Genomic DNA, 16,833 nt, shown 5'->3' on the forward strand with positions numbered 1-16,833 from the left:
TCGGGTTCGGCCGGGCTTTGAGATCCCCGAGCGATTCCGGAAAGCACTGTGCGCCTTCCAGCTGAACTGATGGAACAGAGGCTAAGCCTCCAGACTGCGGAGAGTTTTGGAAAGAACCGAGGATGCCTAGACCCAGATAGAGGCCCTGGGAGTTTAGACCCAGAGACTGACCGCCAACTTCCGGAAATTGCCGAAGAATAGATGATTCCAGAGGGCGGGTGAGGCGGCCCCGAGCTTAGGGAAGAGGAGGCGGTGGGATGGGAAAGGAGCTCGCCACAGAAAGCTGAGCTTTTCAGGAAAGCCGACTAGGCCAGGGTTGGAAGCGGTTTCCATGGCAGCCTAGAGCGTCCGGAAACGCTGAACGAACTGCCCCCTTACGAGCGCTAGAACACGCCCAACAGGGCCCAGACGCGACGATTATTTCCGGAAATAGCCGAAGACACTCGGAGGCGGGGGGCGTGGCCAAAGGTTCCTGGTACTACCCAGAGCTCAGGAAGTAACCGCACTGGAGCTGTGCTGGGTTCAGGTGCGGGTTGGGGGGCAGGGGCCGGCGGGTGGGGATAGGGCACAGTCCAAGCAAAAACCTGTGTAGAAAGGACACAAAGATGGTTTATTTATTTTATTGACACGGCTCAGGGCCCCAGATCAGTGTCTGGATGGAGCTTTTAAGGGCGGAGCTTAATGATGGGTAGTCAGGGAGAGGGCAGCAGGAGGCCAGGGACCTGAGAAGGCATCAGGGGGAAATCTCATTGGTGAACTCCTATGCAGACTTCAAAACCCCTTCAAAAGAAGCCAATTTTCACCCTGTCCCCACCACACTCTTCCCTTACCCCTTTCTTTGCCCCTCACAAATCCAGACATTGGACCTCCTCTTTGTAAGTGTGGGCTTTTATTCACGGTCAGCTCCAGGATGGAAGGAGGGAGCAAGTCATGCACAGCCTTGGTCTAGCTCCAACACAAGCCAGTGCTGGGTGGGGGTCTCTGGGAGGGATGCAGAGTGGGCTACAGTGCCTGCAAAGTGCCCTCACCATGTAGGGCACAGTGATCTTGCCAGGCACCTCCAAATAGGAAATGGAGGCTCTGTCTGTGATGCCCAGGGGGTCACAAAGCATCCTGGGAAAGAGAGCTGGAGATGGGAGTCAGCTGTATCTGGCCCCAGATTCTCCATTCAAGCTCCCTTGTTGACGAGGCCCACCATAGGACCTGGCTGCATGATTCTTTACTAGGTGAGTGTGGGACAAGTCTCCACCCCTCACCAGGCCTCAGTTACTTGTCTGTAAAATGGGGATGACGACACCACCTGCAGCCTTCTCAAGGCTGGCTGAGGGAGAAGCCACGAGTAAAAGCATTTGGCATAGAGTAGATGCTTAATAAATAGTCATTGGGATTAGTTTTGTAAACACAAGGAAACTGAGGCACAGAGTGGGAAAGCCATTTTGCCAGAGCCACACAGGGAAGCCAAGATTCACACTTGGGCTCCATTGCCCCCTAGGTGGGTTTTCTCACTTGAATTTCATTCTAGGAAGGCTGTGACACATTGAGGGATCGCCATAGGGCATTTCAGATACATCATGGTCAAGGGCATCAAACACCAAATCTTGTGCAGGGCGGACATTCATTCCCAGTACCCTCGGGAGTCCTGAGTCTCCCTCCCAGGGCATCAGTGTCACCCTGTGGAATGGATGACCCCTCTGTCTAGATCTGGTAAATTCCTACGCATCCATCAAAGTCTCCGTTCCCACAACCTCTTCTAGGCTGAAGCCTTCAGGACTAGAAGCAAACTAGCAAGACTGGCCTAGGGATGGAGGCTATGATAGTGAGAAGTAGCTTTCAGAATCCAGTCCGTCTTTGAGATTGTTTTGTTTTGTGGTAGAGGGGAATCATTTATAGACTCTCCAAGTCATATCCAAACTGGGCCCGAACACATAAGCTTGCCTGTATCCCCTCAAATCGGTGGGTCTTGGGCCAGGATGGGATCAAGTAACACACAAAAAAAACCCTAAAAAATACAGAAAACCTAGAAAACATGAACATACATGACTTCTCCAAAGTGCTTCCTTCTGAGCCCAGGGGGCAGCGTCTGCAAATGGGGTCCCAAGTGCAAGGGGCAGGACCCCGGCAGCCGCCTTCACAATGGCAGCTCAGTCTACCTATCGCTTATAAAAAGTAATAAATTAGTCGCAGGGATTTGCTGCTATTTACAATGCCACCCTTGTCCCCCATTCCTGCCCCTACGGCCCCCGATCTGCACCAGAACACAAAGGAGGTGCTGTCTCCGTCTTCCAGTAAGGACCGAGATGGCTTCTTGCCTTCCAGGTGTCATAGTCTGGTGGCTCAGTCTCCATCCAGAAGTCACTTCATGGAAAAAAACATTGCACAAAAAATAGCCCCACTTCTAGGCCAGGGAGAGGCCAGGTGGGAGGGATCAGTCCTTCCCGGCAGGTCCAAGGGCTCCCAGCACAGCCTCAGCGCCCTCCACAGCAATCTGTGGTACAGAGGTGAGCGGCCCGGCGGCCTCCTCTGGAGGCTCATCGAAGCTCACCTCCTGCACCGCCTCCTGCTTCTTGAAGGAGTCTCGGCGTTCGGACAGGTGTAGCCGCCGCATGACCACCAGCTCCGAGTCTGGCCCACGGCCGCGGCGCCCCAGCTCCCCATCCAGCCGTTCACCTGAACCCAGCTTGTCAGCTGACTGGCCCCGGCGCAACCGTGGAGACCGGGTGGGTGCGGGCGGGTGCCCGGGGAGGGGTGAGGGTGAGCGGGGTGGGGGCAGAGGCACAGGCGGGCAGGCCAGCGGGGAGGGCGGGATGCTGCTGGTAGACTTGCGGCGGCCGGCCTTGGGGCGGGGTGGTCCGAGCTTGGCGGCCAGGCCATGCAGGGAGCTAGGCCGGGTGTGGCCAGCGGCGGCAGGGGAGGCAGGGCTGCTGGAGCTCGGGGAGACACTGGGAGGGGATGCAGCGTCTGTGGGTGACAGATGAGGGTCAATGTCTCCAGCCTTGAGGTGGGGCCCTGAGACTGAGCGCACCTGCCAAACCCCATGGCCACCCAGTAGTCCTGCTTTTCTTGCCTCATGTTCTGTGTGCAGGCTGTTCCCTTGGCTTAGATCTGGGGAACTCCTACTCATCCATCAAAGCCCTAGTTCCTATCCACCCACTTCTCATCTACAGACCTATCACCTCAATGCGCCAAAGATACACACCCACATCTGCCTCTGCTCACCTCTCTACCTCAAGCCTCAGCCGTAGAGGATGCCTGGTCTGAGGAAAGTAAAGATGGCAGATACGCTCTGCCCCATGAAGTCAGGGTGAGTCAGAGGGATAGCAATTGGGGTGCCCAGGGCCTCCCGGAGGCCTTCCCTGCTTCCCCTTTGGGTTGTCCCAGCCTGCTCCTCCCTTCAGCTGGATGCTAACCCGGTGGGGCTCAGGGTGTCTGTGTCTGGCTGGCTGTGACTGAGGGTTCTCAGCATTGGGCCAAGTCACCATCCTTTCCTGCCTCAGAAGATCTTTCTAAAGCAGACCCCTCTAAAACATGCCCCCTTCGGCTCACACACCCACCATGGCTCCCACCTGCCCACCAATGCAAGCACAGCTCCTTGGCCTCACCCATCTCCCAACTTCCTCCCTCCCTGGCCTTCCCCTGCTTTCACAACCCTCCCGTCCAGCTGCCTCTGTTCATGATGCTCACTCTGCTGGGTACCCTCTCCTCTGCTCTCACACCTGTCTCCGACCACCTCCAGGCTGCCCTGGAAGGCCCTTCCGGTCACCTCATTTCCTCTATTATGTCATTCCCTCCTTTAAACCCTGGTGGCTCCCTCAATGGGGCCAGGTCACCGGGGAGCACACCTACCTGCTGGGGCATCGGGAGCTGGGCTGCGGCAAGGCGTGGTGGGGCTGGGGGAGAGGCTGTGGGTGGGTGACCCCGGGAGGCTCTCGCTGGACGACAGGGAGTGGTGGAGGCCGGAGGAGAAGCTGCGGCTGGTATGCAGCACAGAGGACTGTTTGGAGATCTTCTTGAAAAGTGATTTCCGCCTGCAGGTGAGAGACCTGATGCTTCAGAACCCACACCCCCAGCAGCCAACGGAGCTGTGCCACGGGTCCTCCACCAACACTCCAGGGAGGGCCCACCCTGCCTCACCGGTCCTGGGTCTCCCGCCGGCGGCTCCGCTTGCTCCTGCGTGCCATGCGGCCCTTGGCCACATTCTTCCGGGCGGGGCCCACCTTGATGGAGGTGTTCTCCAGGGCTGTGGTCCGCAGGGCGATCTTGTTGCCACTCTATGGGAGGGATGGTGAGGAGTCACCTGGGGGCCTCCCATCTAGTGAGCCACTCACCCACCTACCCACCTCCCTCCTCCTCCATCAAAGCCCCAGATCCTATCCATCCACAAATGACCCATCACCCACTGGGCCAAAAATACAACATCCACCATCTGTCCAACCGTGCAATGAGCTGCCCACCCACCCACCGGTCCTAGGAGCTGTCCAAATAAGGCCCTGCCTCCTGGCCTGCAACCCCCAGGCCTCTGCCCCCCGAGGTCCCCTGGTCTGAGGAAGACGAAGATAGTATGAATATCCCCGGCCTCCTAAGGTTGGGGTGAGCCACAGGGAGGGCCAAGAGTCGGCGCACCCAGGGGGCAAAGAAGAAGGAATATCCTGGGCATAGGGGAGGTGACATGCAAGGCCTGGAGGTGGGACCAAGTGTGGAAATGTGTGGTTCCACAGGGAGAACCACAGAATTGGGAGCTGCCAAGGGGTCACAGGAGCAAACCAGAGGGTAGGCAGTGGGGGCAGATCTGGGGGCCCTGAGGCGTGGGGGTTCTGGGAGCCCCAGGAAAGGCAGTGGGGATACTGTACCTTCAGCAGCAGCTCAACGACGTCCATGTGCACCAGCCCCAGGACCGACTCCCCGTTGATGTGGGTGATGAGGTCCCCGGCTCGCAGGCCCGCCTCCTGGGCAGGGCTTCCCTCCTCCACGCTCTGGCAGTGGGGATGGGGTGGGAGGAGCTGTGAGGTCTGGGACCCCACAGCCGGAGACCCCATGCCATCTGGTTCAGCTGTGGGACCCCAGCAACCAGATGCCGCCCATGCTGTTTCCCTGACCTTGGGGGCTGTTCAGAGAGTGACTGGCAGGGAGGGAAGAGGCTCTGGGCTCAGGGGAGGCGGGACGACATTCCCACTGTGCACCTGTGGGTATGGGATGGGAGCTTCATGCCGGACTGAGGTCTCTACCCCTCTGTCCATCCCTGTGTGTCTCACCCGACCTCCTCCCCATAAGAAAGAGGGACTGCAAAGACTCAGGTGCCACCAGTTCCCTGCCTTGGGCTCTAGAACCTCGCAAGCAAGAAGTTTGCACTCCTAAGACTAGAAAGTAAAAGCGCCTTGCCAGGGTGAAGCTGGACTCAAGCCAGGTCCTGCTGTTCCTGCTCACCCAGACAACGTGGTGCACAGTGTAGACATCGCTGTCACCCATGTAGACACGGATTGCCCGCAGGCTGAAGCCGTACTTCTTGCCTGAGCTATGGATGACAATGGGGGGCCGCAGGCTGCCACACACGGGGGACGGGTCTCGGCTTGGAGAGGAGTCTCGGGATGACGGGTTCGAGGACAGCGAGCGTGGGGACAGAGGGCTCATGAGGGGGCCGCCGCTGCCATCATCTGCAGGACCAGGGTTGGGAGGGGGTCACTCCCTTGTAGGGACAAAGGTTGGGCGGGCACCTCTCCCCAACCCTCCCACTGAGCTGACCCCTCTGGCTGTGCTGCTGCTGCTCCAATGCCCCAAGCACGGTCCCCCCACCTCTCCCTGGGTCTAGCTCCTTCTGTTGGATGGTAGGCCCCAACCGGTGGTTAAAATAGACATGGACAGACAAGCAAAGACAAGGCTGGATGACATGTGGTACCGGCTGTGATGATGAGCGACAAGGCGGACACTGACGCTGACTTGGGCACGCGGCCCCCGCTGGGGGAGGTCCGAGACTTCTCAGGAGCTGGGTCTCTTGGGCCCCCAAGGCGGCGGCCCCGACCAGCATCCAGGGCCCGTGGTGTTGAGTGTCGGGCACCAGTGCTGTTGCTTCGTAGGCGTGCGTGGCTGAGGGCGGCTGTGTCAGCTAGGGGTCAGCAGGGGTGGGGTTCAGCCTAGCCAACCTCACCACTGAGGAGGCGAAGCCCCTTCCTCCCCAGTCACTGGGCACACCGTTCAGCCTCCTGGCCTTTCTTCAGGCAGCTCCCTCTCCCCCTACTTCCTTCCTGCGCTGCTCTTCCTGGAAAGCTCCACTCTTCAAGTCCCCTCCTCTTAAGAAGCCTTCCCCCACCCATCAGACCCCTATGCCTCTCTTCGAAGTCCCCAGCCTCATCTCCCTCTCCAGTCCCATCTTGATCCAGTGAACTGGGGTTATCACCCCAAGGCTGGGAGTAAAGTTGAGGCCCAAGGCCTCTTGGGACCCCTGGCCTCTTTAATCTTAAAACCTTTATTAGACAAGTGAATGGTCTCTCTGGAGAGCTCCCACTTCAAAACCCATCTCAAATAGTCCCTCCTCTGGGAAACCTTTTACTATAGTATCCCTCCCACTTGGACCTCACCTACCAGAAAGGCTTGAGGGCTTGGGCATCACTGGGGTGGCTGCTGGGGGCGGATCAGGCTCGCCCAGAATGAAGATGGGCCTCTTGGGGCCCGAAGAGGCTGGGCTGACTCCCTCATCCTCTGACGAGAAGGCAAACTTGGGCATTGTGTCCAGGCTAATAGTATTCAAGAGGGATGGGCTGGGGCCCCGCTCAGGCTGGGAAGAGGACGATTGGCAGGAAGAACCAGAAGATGTCCAGGATCTCAGTCTGTGGCAGGGAAGAGCCAAAGTCGCATGTGCCAGGTACCCTCGCCCCGGGACACCCAATCACCCCTAGTGGCCATGTTTTAACTCTCAGCTTAGAAACAGAGGTAATTTGTAAATGCGGACTGAGGTCCTTCTGTGTGCTGGGTCCTTGGTCTGCCCGGAGAATTTCTATCTGTCTTTTAAAAGCCAGCTTCCAACACTCATCCTTTAGCAGACATGGATTATTTTTCTGTCGAGTCTGGTCTTTGAAGAATGAACAGGAGTTTGTCAGCAAAGGGTACTCTGGCAGAGGGAAGAGTGCGAGCAAAAGCCTAGCAGTATGACGGTGCATAGCCGCTCTATGCTCCGTGTGGTTAGGGACGCAAAGCCAGGGGGCCACGTTGGCAGGGCTCTGACCCACTGGCCCATGTGTCTGACCCTTTGCTCCTGGGGCACTGGGAAGCTTTCTCCCGTGTTAGATCCTGTGGTTCCACCTCCCAGCAGGCTTGGAAGCTGGATCTGCTCACATTCCCCGGTCCACCTACCGGATCTCCATGCTCATGCGGCGGCCACACTCGCCCTCGCCGCTACGCTCCCAGCCTTCCTCCCGGTCCTCACTGAAGCTCCGTTCGGCGAAGGTGGGCGTTGGCTGGGCAGCCAGGAACTCGGAGCTGCTGTAGACCTGGCAGCAAGAGATGACAGTAAGGACAGGGAGGCAGGCAGCCACACCCCTGGGGAAGAGCCGGCTTCGCTGGGTGCTTCCCTGTGAGTCACTTCCTTCAACCCATACTTACCACATCCCTAAAAACAGCAGGGTCTTTGGCCCACTGTACAGATGGGGACACTAAGGCTCAGAGAGGCCCTGCTACCAAGAGAATAATTAACTCGGCCATAAAAAGGAATGAGGCTCTGGGACGCCTGGGTGGCTCAGCCATTGAGTGTCTGCCTTTGGCTCAGGGCATGATGACGGGGTCTGGGATCAAGTCTCGCATTGGGTTCTTCCCAGGGAGCCTGCTTCTCCCTCTGCCTATGTCTCTGCCTTTCTCTGTGTTTCTCAGGGATGAATAAATAAAGTCTTCAAAAAAAAAAAGGAACCAGGCTCTGACACAGGCTACACTGTGGATGAGCCTTTTGAAAGCATCGTGCTGGGATCCCTGGGTGGCGCAGCGGTTTGGCGCCTGCCTTTGGCCCAGGGCGTGATCCTGGAGACCCGGGATCGAATCCCACGTCAGGCTCCCGGTGCATGGAGCCTGCTACTCCCTCTGCCTGTGTCTTTGCCTTTCTCTCTCTCTCTCTCTCTCTCTCTCTGTGACTATCATAAATAAATAAAAATTAAAAAAAAATGTAAGCATCGTGCTGAGTGCTGAGAAGCCAGACACGAAAGGCCAAAGTATGTGTAATTCCACTTAGGTGAAATATCCAGAGCAGACAAATCCAGAGGCAGAAAGCAGACTGGTGGTTGTCAGGGGCCAGGGGAGGTAGGGAAGGGCAGTGACTGCTCAGGTGAACGGGGACTCCCTTTGGGGTGACAGGAAGGTTCTGGAGCTAGACAGAGGTGATGAGCATCTGACATTCTGAATATACTAAATGCTGCTGAACTGTACAGTTTAAAATGGCTAATATGGTAAATCTTATATGTATTTTTACCATAATAACAACAAAAAGGTAGAAGGCCCCCCGCACAGAACATCTTGCAACGTTTTCTAGGTGCTAGATACGTTTCCTGAGTGCTCAAGGGGTCTAGGGCCCTGGGCCCACCTTGCTGAACCGGTGGGAACAAGACGAGAACTGAGGGATCTCTGTGGATGACTCCTCGTCATTGGTCTCCTCATCCTCAGAGCCCAGGTGGCGGTAACGTTCCGAGCGTGCTGCAGGAGGAAAGGCACATGTAGACCACCTGAGGCCCAGAGGTGGCTGCAAAGGCTGTGGGCTGGTGTGGGGAGGGTGTCCCAGGAGAGGAGACACTGTCAGGGCAAAGGCATCGAGGTGGGACCCTGTCTGGTGTATTTAGAGACCACAGGAGGCTTGAGTGGCAGAGTGAGTACCTGGCAATAAACCGCAGCTGTGTCCCTACAATGTGTGGGATCTTGGGTGGGAATGCTTGTGTCTGCCCTCAGTATCCTCACCCTTGATGGGTCACCTAGAATTAGGTAATACTGTGCATCTTAAAAGGATGCTCCCCATTTTTCAGAAGAGGAAACAGACGCTCAGAGAGGACTGCTGACATGCCCGAGGTCACACAGCAAGTTCTGAAGGTGGTGCTGGAAACCAAGGGTGTTTCATCTGTTTTGCTGGAGCCCCAAGCGGGCAGGGGAAGATCTGTCTGAGCCCCCCCCACAGTATCAGAGGGGCTCCCTCCACCAAACACAGCAAAGCACCCCACCCTCCTGGGTGATAGACAGAGCTCTGTTCCTGGTCAGGGCTGGACACTCCGGAGGCTGAAACTGCTAGGGATGCCACACTCAGTGCCTCGGTTTCCCTTCCCACAACCTAGGAGGATGCGTGGCCTCCTGAACCCAGATGCACAGGAAACCAGCCAGGGGCACAGCTGCCAGCAGACATGCTCTCATTTCTCAGAAAGTGCAGGAAGTCAGAAGCTCCAGGTCAGGGCGAGGTGCTTGGGTGGGGACCCTGGCAGTCATCCCCCCTCCCTGTCTCAGGCAATTGTGGGACAGCAGAGCCCGCCCCCTCAGTCCTCACTTACTGTCAAAGTAGCTGGTGTCATCCTCGGCTTCGAGCTGTGGCACAAACTCAGCTTTGTGTCGCAGAAGTCCAGCCCAGTCCAGTGTCCAGAAGAAGGGGTGCTGCTTTACCTCGTGGGTGCCACCTGCAGACATGCCCAGCTCAGCCCTGCGGGTCCCTGTCCCCATCGCCCCCTGGGCCAATTATGAGCCAGAACTTGGCCAACACATAACCATAGAGACGACGAAGGGAGCAGCTGCTGTCTCAGAGTCTGAGACAGGGACAGAGCTGGGGCTGGAACCCGGGCCCTGATCTTTCCTCCAGTGGATTCTGAGATCCCACCACCCAGAGAAACCCCAGAGTCCTAGGAGGGCTTCCTTCCTGGGCCTTTTCCATGCATTTCTACTCCATGCAGTAGAGCTGACAGTGTGAAGGCATCCTATTTCCCAGCCTCACCTCCCATGGTCCTCTCCAGCAGCTGAGTTTCCTCATGAACATGACCTTAGTGGCTGCGTGAATCTCAAATAATCCCTTAGCCATTAATTAGGTGGCTAGGGAATTCTGAACAATGGGATCCACAGGGCCGGGCCTTTGAGGACCTTAGGACACAGGTCATGGTGACCTAGCAGGCTCCCATATTCAGCTTCAGTGCCCCTTGTCTGCATCAGCCCCAGCTACCTGTTATTTCTTCAAGGTCTTATGCTAGGTCCTGGTGAACTTCTATGGATCCTTCAAAACCCTAGCCCCAAGTCCCCAAGATCATGTAGCCTCTCAAGAAGAGCGCTTGTTTACCCCAGCCCCCCTCCCACCCACCTACCCCACTCCCCATGTTCACACACCAGTGCCCAGACGGTCCAGAGGGCTCTGTCGAAGCAGCCGGGTGATGAGGTCCTGGGCATCAGCTGGCAGGGCCTCGTCCCCTTCTGGCCACATGATCTCATCTAAAATGAAGAGAGGGGAAAAAAATTAAATAAACTAAATAAAGGAAAATAAAGTAAGCGTTAAAGTAAAATAAAATAAATAGGAGAGGGAGTGAGAAGGCAAGGATAACCCTTCGCAGCCCCTCTAACCACCTCCCCTCACTCACTGCACACCAAGCCATCGGCCTCCTCTGTTCCTTCAACACACCACGCTCAGTCCCACCCCACAGCCTCTGCTCTGGCTGTACCCCTCTACCAGGCCCCTACCCCATCTTCCACTTCTGTGGCTCCCTCTTGAGACTCCTCTGCGAGGCCTCCATGACGCCCCCCCCCATTTAATGAGGCCCACACCACATCTGGAACCTCCATCCCCTCCCCTCTTCCCGCTTCTCCCTGCCTTGCCTTTTTTTGTCTCTGATGTTCCATAATTTGCTTATGTATCTCCCTCACTGTCTGTCTCGCCCTTGGCTGTGTACCCAGCACTCGGTCGGGGCTAGGCACACTGTAGGTGCCCAACCCACACACAGAGCTGCTCCCTTCCCTGGCACAGGTGGGGAAAACTGCCACCCAGAGCCCCAGGGGGGCCTAGACTCCATGGTGGGGGAAACGCACCACTGACCACCTGGCCAAAGAGTTCCTCTGGGGTATCTCCAAAGAAAGGCACACAGCCCACCAGGAATTCATAGAGGACAACACCCATGGCCCACCAGTCCACTGGCTTCCCATAGCCCTGGCGGAAGATGACCTCGGGTGCGATGTACTCAGGCGTCCCGCACACCTGGGTTGGGCAGAACAGGAAAAGGAGGATGGCCTCCGACTCGAGAGGCCACGGCCAGGCTGGGAGCAGGGATGGAGAATTACGGCGGGGAGCGGGGCAGTGCATTTTCTCCTCTGTGCTGCAAAGTTTCCCCGTGTCCTGAGGGTCAGGATCTAGACAGAGGGAGGCGGTCCCGCACCCAGGGCCACCTGCCCACCCACACACCTGCTTGTCCACGAACTCCCGGGTGTCCTTCTCGATGTGGCCCTCATAGAGGTTGGTGGCCATGCTCATGAGCCCAATCTTGGACAGGCCGAAGTCGGTCAGCTTGATGTGGCCAAGTGAGGTGATGAGCAGGCTGTGGGGGGTGGGGGGTGCATTCAGAGCTGGGGGGTCACTCATGCCACCCCAGAACTTGGTGCTATCCCAGGCGGGCTGGGGTCCAGCCAGGGCAGCTTAACTCCCCACAAGGGATCTGAAAGCACTTCCCCAACACGGGCACATTATCACAAGATCCAGTAGGTCTTTCAAATTTGGCAAACATCTTGGTGCATCTACTGGATACGTCTGCTATTGCTACTGAGTACCTACTGTATGCTCCACTGCTCAAATATAAATTTTCCTGAGAATCACACCATCTCCCCACTATGCATTAAAACATCTGAACACCTACTGGGTGGATCTATTATATATTTTTGTATGTGTGTCCTTTCTTTTTTTTTTTTTAACAAACTAATCGCTTTGCAAGCACTTAGTATTTCATTCCTTGCTGGAAAACGAACATACCTCGAGCAACTGCTACACACAGAAATATTTCTGTGCACCTCATGAGAAGACCCACTTTCAAAAACCTGTACACCTACCATGTACCCTGCTGTTCAAGTTTTCCCATCAGCTTAAGTATATAAACGTTTGGCTAGGTGATAGAATCATACGCATCATCTTTATAAAGTCACATTTTCGTGCACCTCCTGGTACACCTGCTGCTTAATTCCTAGAGAACTCACTGTCTATATCCAAGATGTTTCATAAACCATTTATTTGGCACATCCTGCATACCTCGACTGTATAAAGAAACAACTCTGTTTACCTACTGTGTGCAGCCACTATTTTTAAAAATAAGGGATATTTCTTGAGCAGCTACTATGTATGCCAGCCGGGGAAAACCATTTTGGTGTACCTGCCAGGTGCAGTGAAAACCAAGGGCTTACAGCAGGCCTGGGGCCATCCAGTGTTAAGACAACCAACATTTCTGGAGTTCCTATGGGCATACGCCTGTCTAAAAACACTCATTTCTTGGACAGTGACTATATGAGCTATTTAAGAACAATTTTTTCCTTTTTACAAATGAAATGATATGATGCCTGGGAGATGCTTCAAATTATCCAGCATGGGGGAGAAGAGGGGATCTGGGAGTGGGGAAAAAGCAGGACTGGCCAAGTGTTGGAATCAGGATAGATGTGGGGAATGGAGGGGTTGGGGGAGCACTGGGGCCTTCTGTTCTGGGTACTGTGTACCCCCAAATTCACATGTTGAAGTCCTAACCCCCAGTAAGTACAAATATGACCTTATTTGGAGAGAGGATGGTCATGTAATCAGTTAAGATGAGGACATCCTAGATTACAGTGGCCCCTAATCTGCTATGACTCGTGTCCTTATAAGAAGGGGACATGTAGGGACACCTGGGTGGCTTAGTGGTTGAGCATCTGCCTTCAGCTCAGGGCATGATCCCGGAGTTCCGGGATCGAGGCCCACATTGGGTTTCTGCATGGAGCCTACTTCTCCCTCTGCCTTGTCTCTGCCTCTCTTTCTCTGTGCCTCTCATGAATAAATAAATAAAATCTTAAAAAAAAAAAAAAAAGAAGGGGACATGTGGACACAGACATGCAGAGGGCAGACACCATGTGAAGACCAGAGTGATGCTGTCACAAGCCAAGAAATCACCAGAAGCTGAGGGAGAGACCTGGAAGAGATCCCTTCCCTGGTGCCTTCAGAGGGAGCCCTGTTGATACTCTGATCTTGGACTTCTGGCCTCCAGAACTGTGAGAATACTTTTCTGTTGCTTTAGCTCCCTTCTCTGTGCTACTTTGCTCTTATGGCCCTAGAAAATGAATACACTTGAGGTGTATTTGAAATTTTCCAAAGAGTGAAAAAAAAATTTTTTTTTCTTATTTTCTTAAGCACCTGTCATGTGTGCTTACCTCACTGAGCCCTCAGGGGCAGGGCGCTTGCTTGCACCTTTTTGGAGATGAGGGTCCTGAGCCTGGGAGGGGCAAGGGGCAGGTCCTGCCTTGGAGTTTGACCTGAGAAACTTGGAAGACCCCACCCCACTCTAGGATGATCCACCGAGGTCTGATGGGCACAGAGCATCCTTAGAGTATTGAGCACCAAGGCCCAGCTATACAGCATGTGCCAAATACACAGTTTATCTTCTGAGCTACTGGCAAACTACAAGATGCCCTGGAAACAGGCAGGTCTCTTAACACTTCTGTTCCCACCTCCACAGAGCAAGTATCTTCTTCAGCTGAGAAATGGACAGTAGGTACTCAATGCTGCCCTCAGAACAAAAACTTTATGAAAAAGGCAGTTGGAGTGTTCTGGGCCTGGCACACAGCCATAGCCTACTAACTGTTCCTCTAACCACCTCTTACGAAGCTGGTGCCCTATGAATATGCACCAGATTATTTACTTATTTATTTATAAAGATTTTATTTTATTAGACACAGAGAGAGACAGAGACATAAGTAGGGGGGGAAGCAGGCTCCCTGCGGGGAGCCCGATGTGGGACTCTATCCCAGGACCCTGGGATCAGGACCAAGCCAAAGGCAGATGCTCAACCACTGAACCACCCAGGCGCCCCCGCACCAGACTTTTTAAAAATGTGCTTATAAAAATCAGAAAGGGTCACCAGTGTGTGAGGAGTTAGTCACACTGCCATCTGGGTTTCTGAAAATGAACACACGCCCAGGTATACAGCAGCTGCCAAATAAACATCTGCTTTGTTTTCGAAGCTACTCACAAACTGCCAGATGATTGAAAACATGCCGTTTCCTGACATTTATGTTCACACCCCCACAAGGCAAGAACCTGAGAAATTCCAGGTTCTTGCCTGGTATCCACATGGCACCTGATAGAAGAGCAGCCTCTTGCTCTATAAACAGCAGTTGCTCCATTAATGTAGACAAAAGTGCCTCGTAAATTATGCAGGAGTTACATAGCATGAAGGATCATTCACACACATGTCTTATAGTTACCCATAGGGAACCTGGCATGCAGCAGGTGCTTCTTAGGTGCTAGAGTAAAATAAACATATCGAGGCTCTCAATAAACATGTTCTCTTCCTTTCTTCCCTGCACGAACATACAACAAGTGCTCAAGACATGCACAGTCCCTTTCTTCATTCATATGTTAGGTCTTACAAAGGGCCTATCCCGGTTCCTTGTATATACATGGTGCCTCCTAAGTGCACGTTCTATCCCCATGTAGCAGTAGCTCTGTGAGCAATCACTTCCCCTGTATATTTTGGGCATCCTAAAGTGCACATCCTTTCTTTGCCTAGCAGCACCTCCATACATGTGCTATCCTTCCCTTGCATACAGCAAGTGCCTATTAAGTGCCTGCTCTCCTCTGTACACACCAGGTGCCCAACACTACCATTGTTCTGTGTCTTCCTGTCACCAGGGGCCCCAGGTGCCGAATCCAGACAGGCAGAGCTCTGAAGCCCTGGCCCCACACCCCTAGCCTCTCTGCACCCCCGCCCCCCACCCAGGCCCCAGGCTGCTCACTTGTCAGGCTTGAGGTCCCGGTGCACGATGCCATAGTTGTGCAAGTATTCGAGTGCCAGCACCGTCTCAGCGAAGTACATGCGGGCCATGTCCACGGGCAGCGGGCCCATGTTCTTTAGGAGTGTGGCACAGTCACCACCTGTGGGGGGGCACAGATGCATTCACAGGGGCCCTGGGTTCTATAGCCTTGCCCCTACCCCTCCTACCTCCTCGAAAACGTCCCTCGTCTGTACAGAACCAGGGGGGCCGAGAAGGGTGGGAGAGAGGGCAAACCCTGACTCCTGATTCTTCCTGGCAGGACAGCAGCTCTGTGAGGGCACAATTCCTTACCCTGTATACAGCTGGTATCTCCTAAGTGCTCATTCTCTCTCCTTGCTCAGAAGCACCTTGATCAATGCACACGCCTGCACTCACCTGTAGGCCCTGCTCATTCTGAAACTGCAAACTTGACCCCACAACTACTCCTGCCCTCAACCATCCTGGCCCTTCTGCGCCACATCTCTCTCCCTTCCCTGGTCTTACTTCTGGCCTTCAGGCTTCTGCTCACCGGTCCCCCTGCCTAAGATGTTCATCCTTATCCTATACCCCAGGGTCCTACCCTCACACGCCTCTTTGAGCTCCCTCAGCCCCAACCCCTCAGGATGCCCCCCTCCACAAACCAAGGGTCCCCCAAGGCAGGCTGGGACCCCATGGAGGACAAAGCAGACCCCAGCTTGGTCAAAGGACAGACTCTCTTTCAGGTAGATCGTGAGCTCCCTGTCACTGGAGGCATACAAGCCCTGGTGACCTCACCTTCCACATACTCCATGACCATACACAAGTGGCGCCGGGTCTCGAAGGAGCAGAACATGCTGACCACAAACGGGTTCTCGGCAAAGGTGAGGATGTCACGCTCCACAAAGACCTGCTGGATCTGGTTGCGCAGAATCAGGTTCTGCTTGTTGATCTTCTTGATGGCAAAGCGCTGCCGTGTATCTCGGTGCCGTACCAGGTAGACAGCCCTGGGGGTGCGCCAAGGCCTGAGACTGAGGCCCCAGTGGGCAATGGGAACTGATCTGGGCCTAGAACCCAACCTCCCAGGCCTTTATCTGTGCTGTACCCTGCATCTAGGATACCCTTCCTCCTTACCTAGCCTCTCTCCAAAAGCAGCCACCCTACGAGTCTAAGCTGCCCTTCCTGGTGTCACATCAAAAAGCCAAAGATTGGGGATCCCTGGGTGGCTCAGCGGTTTGGCGCCTGCCTTTGGCCCAGGGCGCGTCTGGGAGTCCTGGGATCAAGTCCCACGTCAGGCTCCCTGCATGGAGCCTGCTTCTCCCTCTGCCTGTGTTTCTGCCTCTCTCTCTCTCTCTCTCTCTCTCTCTCTATCATGAATAAATAATAAATAAATAAAACCTTAAAAAAAAAAAAACACAAAAAGCCAAAGATGGCCCTCAAGTTATTTCTTCATGGCGGACTGAGACCTTTTAGCTCAAAAGCCCCCTGGCACTTGGCTCAAACTGCTTTACACAGAGCCAAAATGAGCAGATTTTTACCGTTGAGAACTTGGCAGGTTTGCATATCTAGTAAAACTGCCTCAAACTTACTAGCCATCGAGAAGGTAAACCCTGGGTTATAAGGACCGCAAGCCATTACTGCCTGCTGGAGCGTCTGACCCAGACTCCTGGCCACACTACTGAACAACATTACCCAGACACGTGAGCCCCCTCTCCCAGTCCCCCTCAGGATAGCCTTGTCCTGTGAAGGACTCCCCCTCCCACCCCATCTCCACATGAATCTGTCAAAGTGGCACTAAAATAATGCTCACTGCACGCTACTGCCACTGTGTGGCCACCTTTTTCCTTGCGTGGTCCTGAAATACCTAGAACTCCCTCTACCTGGGGCAGGTACCAGCCT

General features: G+C 54.8%; 1 protein-coding gene and 1 long non-coding RNA gene across 21 annotated transcripts in view; one reads left to right on the forward strand and one right to left on the reverse strand.

The window, feature by feature from the left end:
* Positions 1 to 589: 589 nt before the first annotated feature.
* The window catches only part of MAST3 (microtubule associated serine/threonine kinase 3), a 39,124-nt gene continuing 22,880 nt past the window's right edge, over positions 590 to 16,833 (reverse strand). For 19 of the 20 annotated variants that reach the window (XM_072786765.1, XM_072786764.1, XM_072786758.1 and 16 more), the window contains 15 exons: positions 15,733 to 15,941; positions 14,941 to 15,079; positions 11,381 to 11,513; positions 11,011 to 11,176; positions 10,318 to 10,419; positions 9,501 to 9,623; positions 8,555 to 8,664; positions 7,342 to 7,478; positions 6,574 to 6,818; positions 5,891 to 6,097; positions 5,422 to 5,648; positions 4,848 to 4,970; positions 4,132 to 4,268; positions 3,844 to 4,025; positions 590 to 2,958 (listed from right to left, as the gene is read on the reverse strand). In XM_072786765.1, coding sequence (XP_072642866.1) covers positions 2,426 to 2,958; positions 3,844 to 4,025; positions 4,132 to 4,268; positions 4,848 to 4,970; positions 5,422 to 5,648; positions 5,891 to 6,097; positions 6,574 to 6,818; positions 7,342 to 7,478; positions 8,555 to 8,664; positions 9,501 to 9,623; positions 10,318 to 10,419; positions 11,011 to 11,176; positions 11,381 to 11,513; positions 14,941 to 15,079; positions 15,733 to 15,941 — 2,773 coding nt within the window. In that variant the 3' untranslated portion in view covers positions 590 to 2,425. The remainder of the gene's footprint in view (positions 2,959 to 3,843; positions 4,026 to 4,131; positions 4,269 to 4,847; positions 4,971 to 5,421; positions 5,649 to 5,890; positions 6,098 to 6,573; positions 6,819 to 7,341; positions 7,479 to 8,554; positions 8,665 to 9,500; positions 9,624 to 10,317; positions 10,420 to 11,010; positions 11,177 to 11,380; positions 11,514 to 14,940; positions 15,080 to 15,732; positions 15,942 to 16,833) is intronic. The other variant, XM_072786767.1, reaches the window with a different exon arrangement.
* LOC140610550 (uncharacterized) lies at positions 1,016 to 7,916 on the forward strand. Its single transcript, XR_012012157.1, has 3 exons — positions 1,016 to 2,717; positions 3,165 to 3,301; positions 4,032 to 7,916. It is a non-coding gene; the product is annotated as an uncharacterized lncRNA (long non-coding RNA).

The sequence above is a fragment of the Canis lupus genome, chromosome 19 (assembly GCF_048164855.1).
Source record: "Canis lupus baileyi chromosome 19, mCanLup2.hap1, whole genome shotgun sequence".
Taxonomy (NCBI): Eukaryota; Metazoa; Chordata; class Mammalia; order Carnivora; family Canidae; genus Canis; species Canis lupus.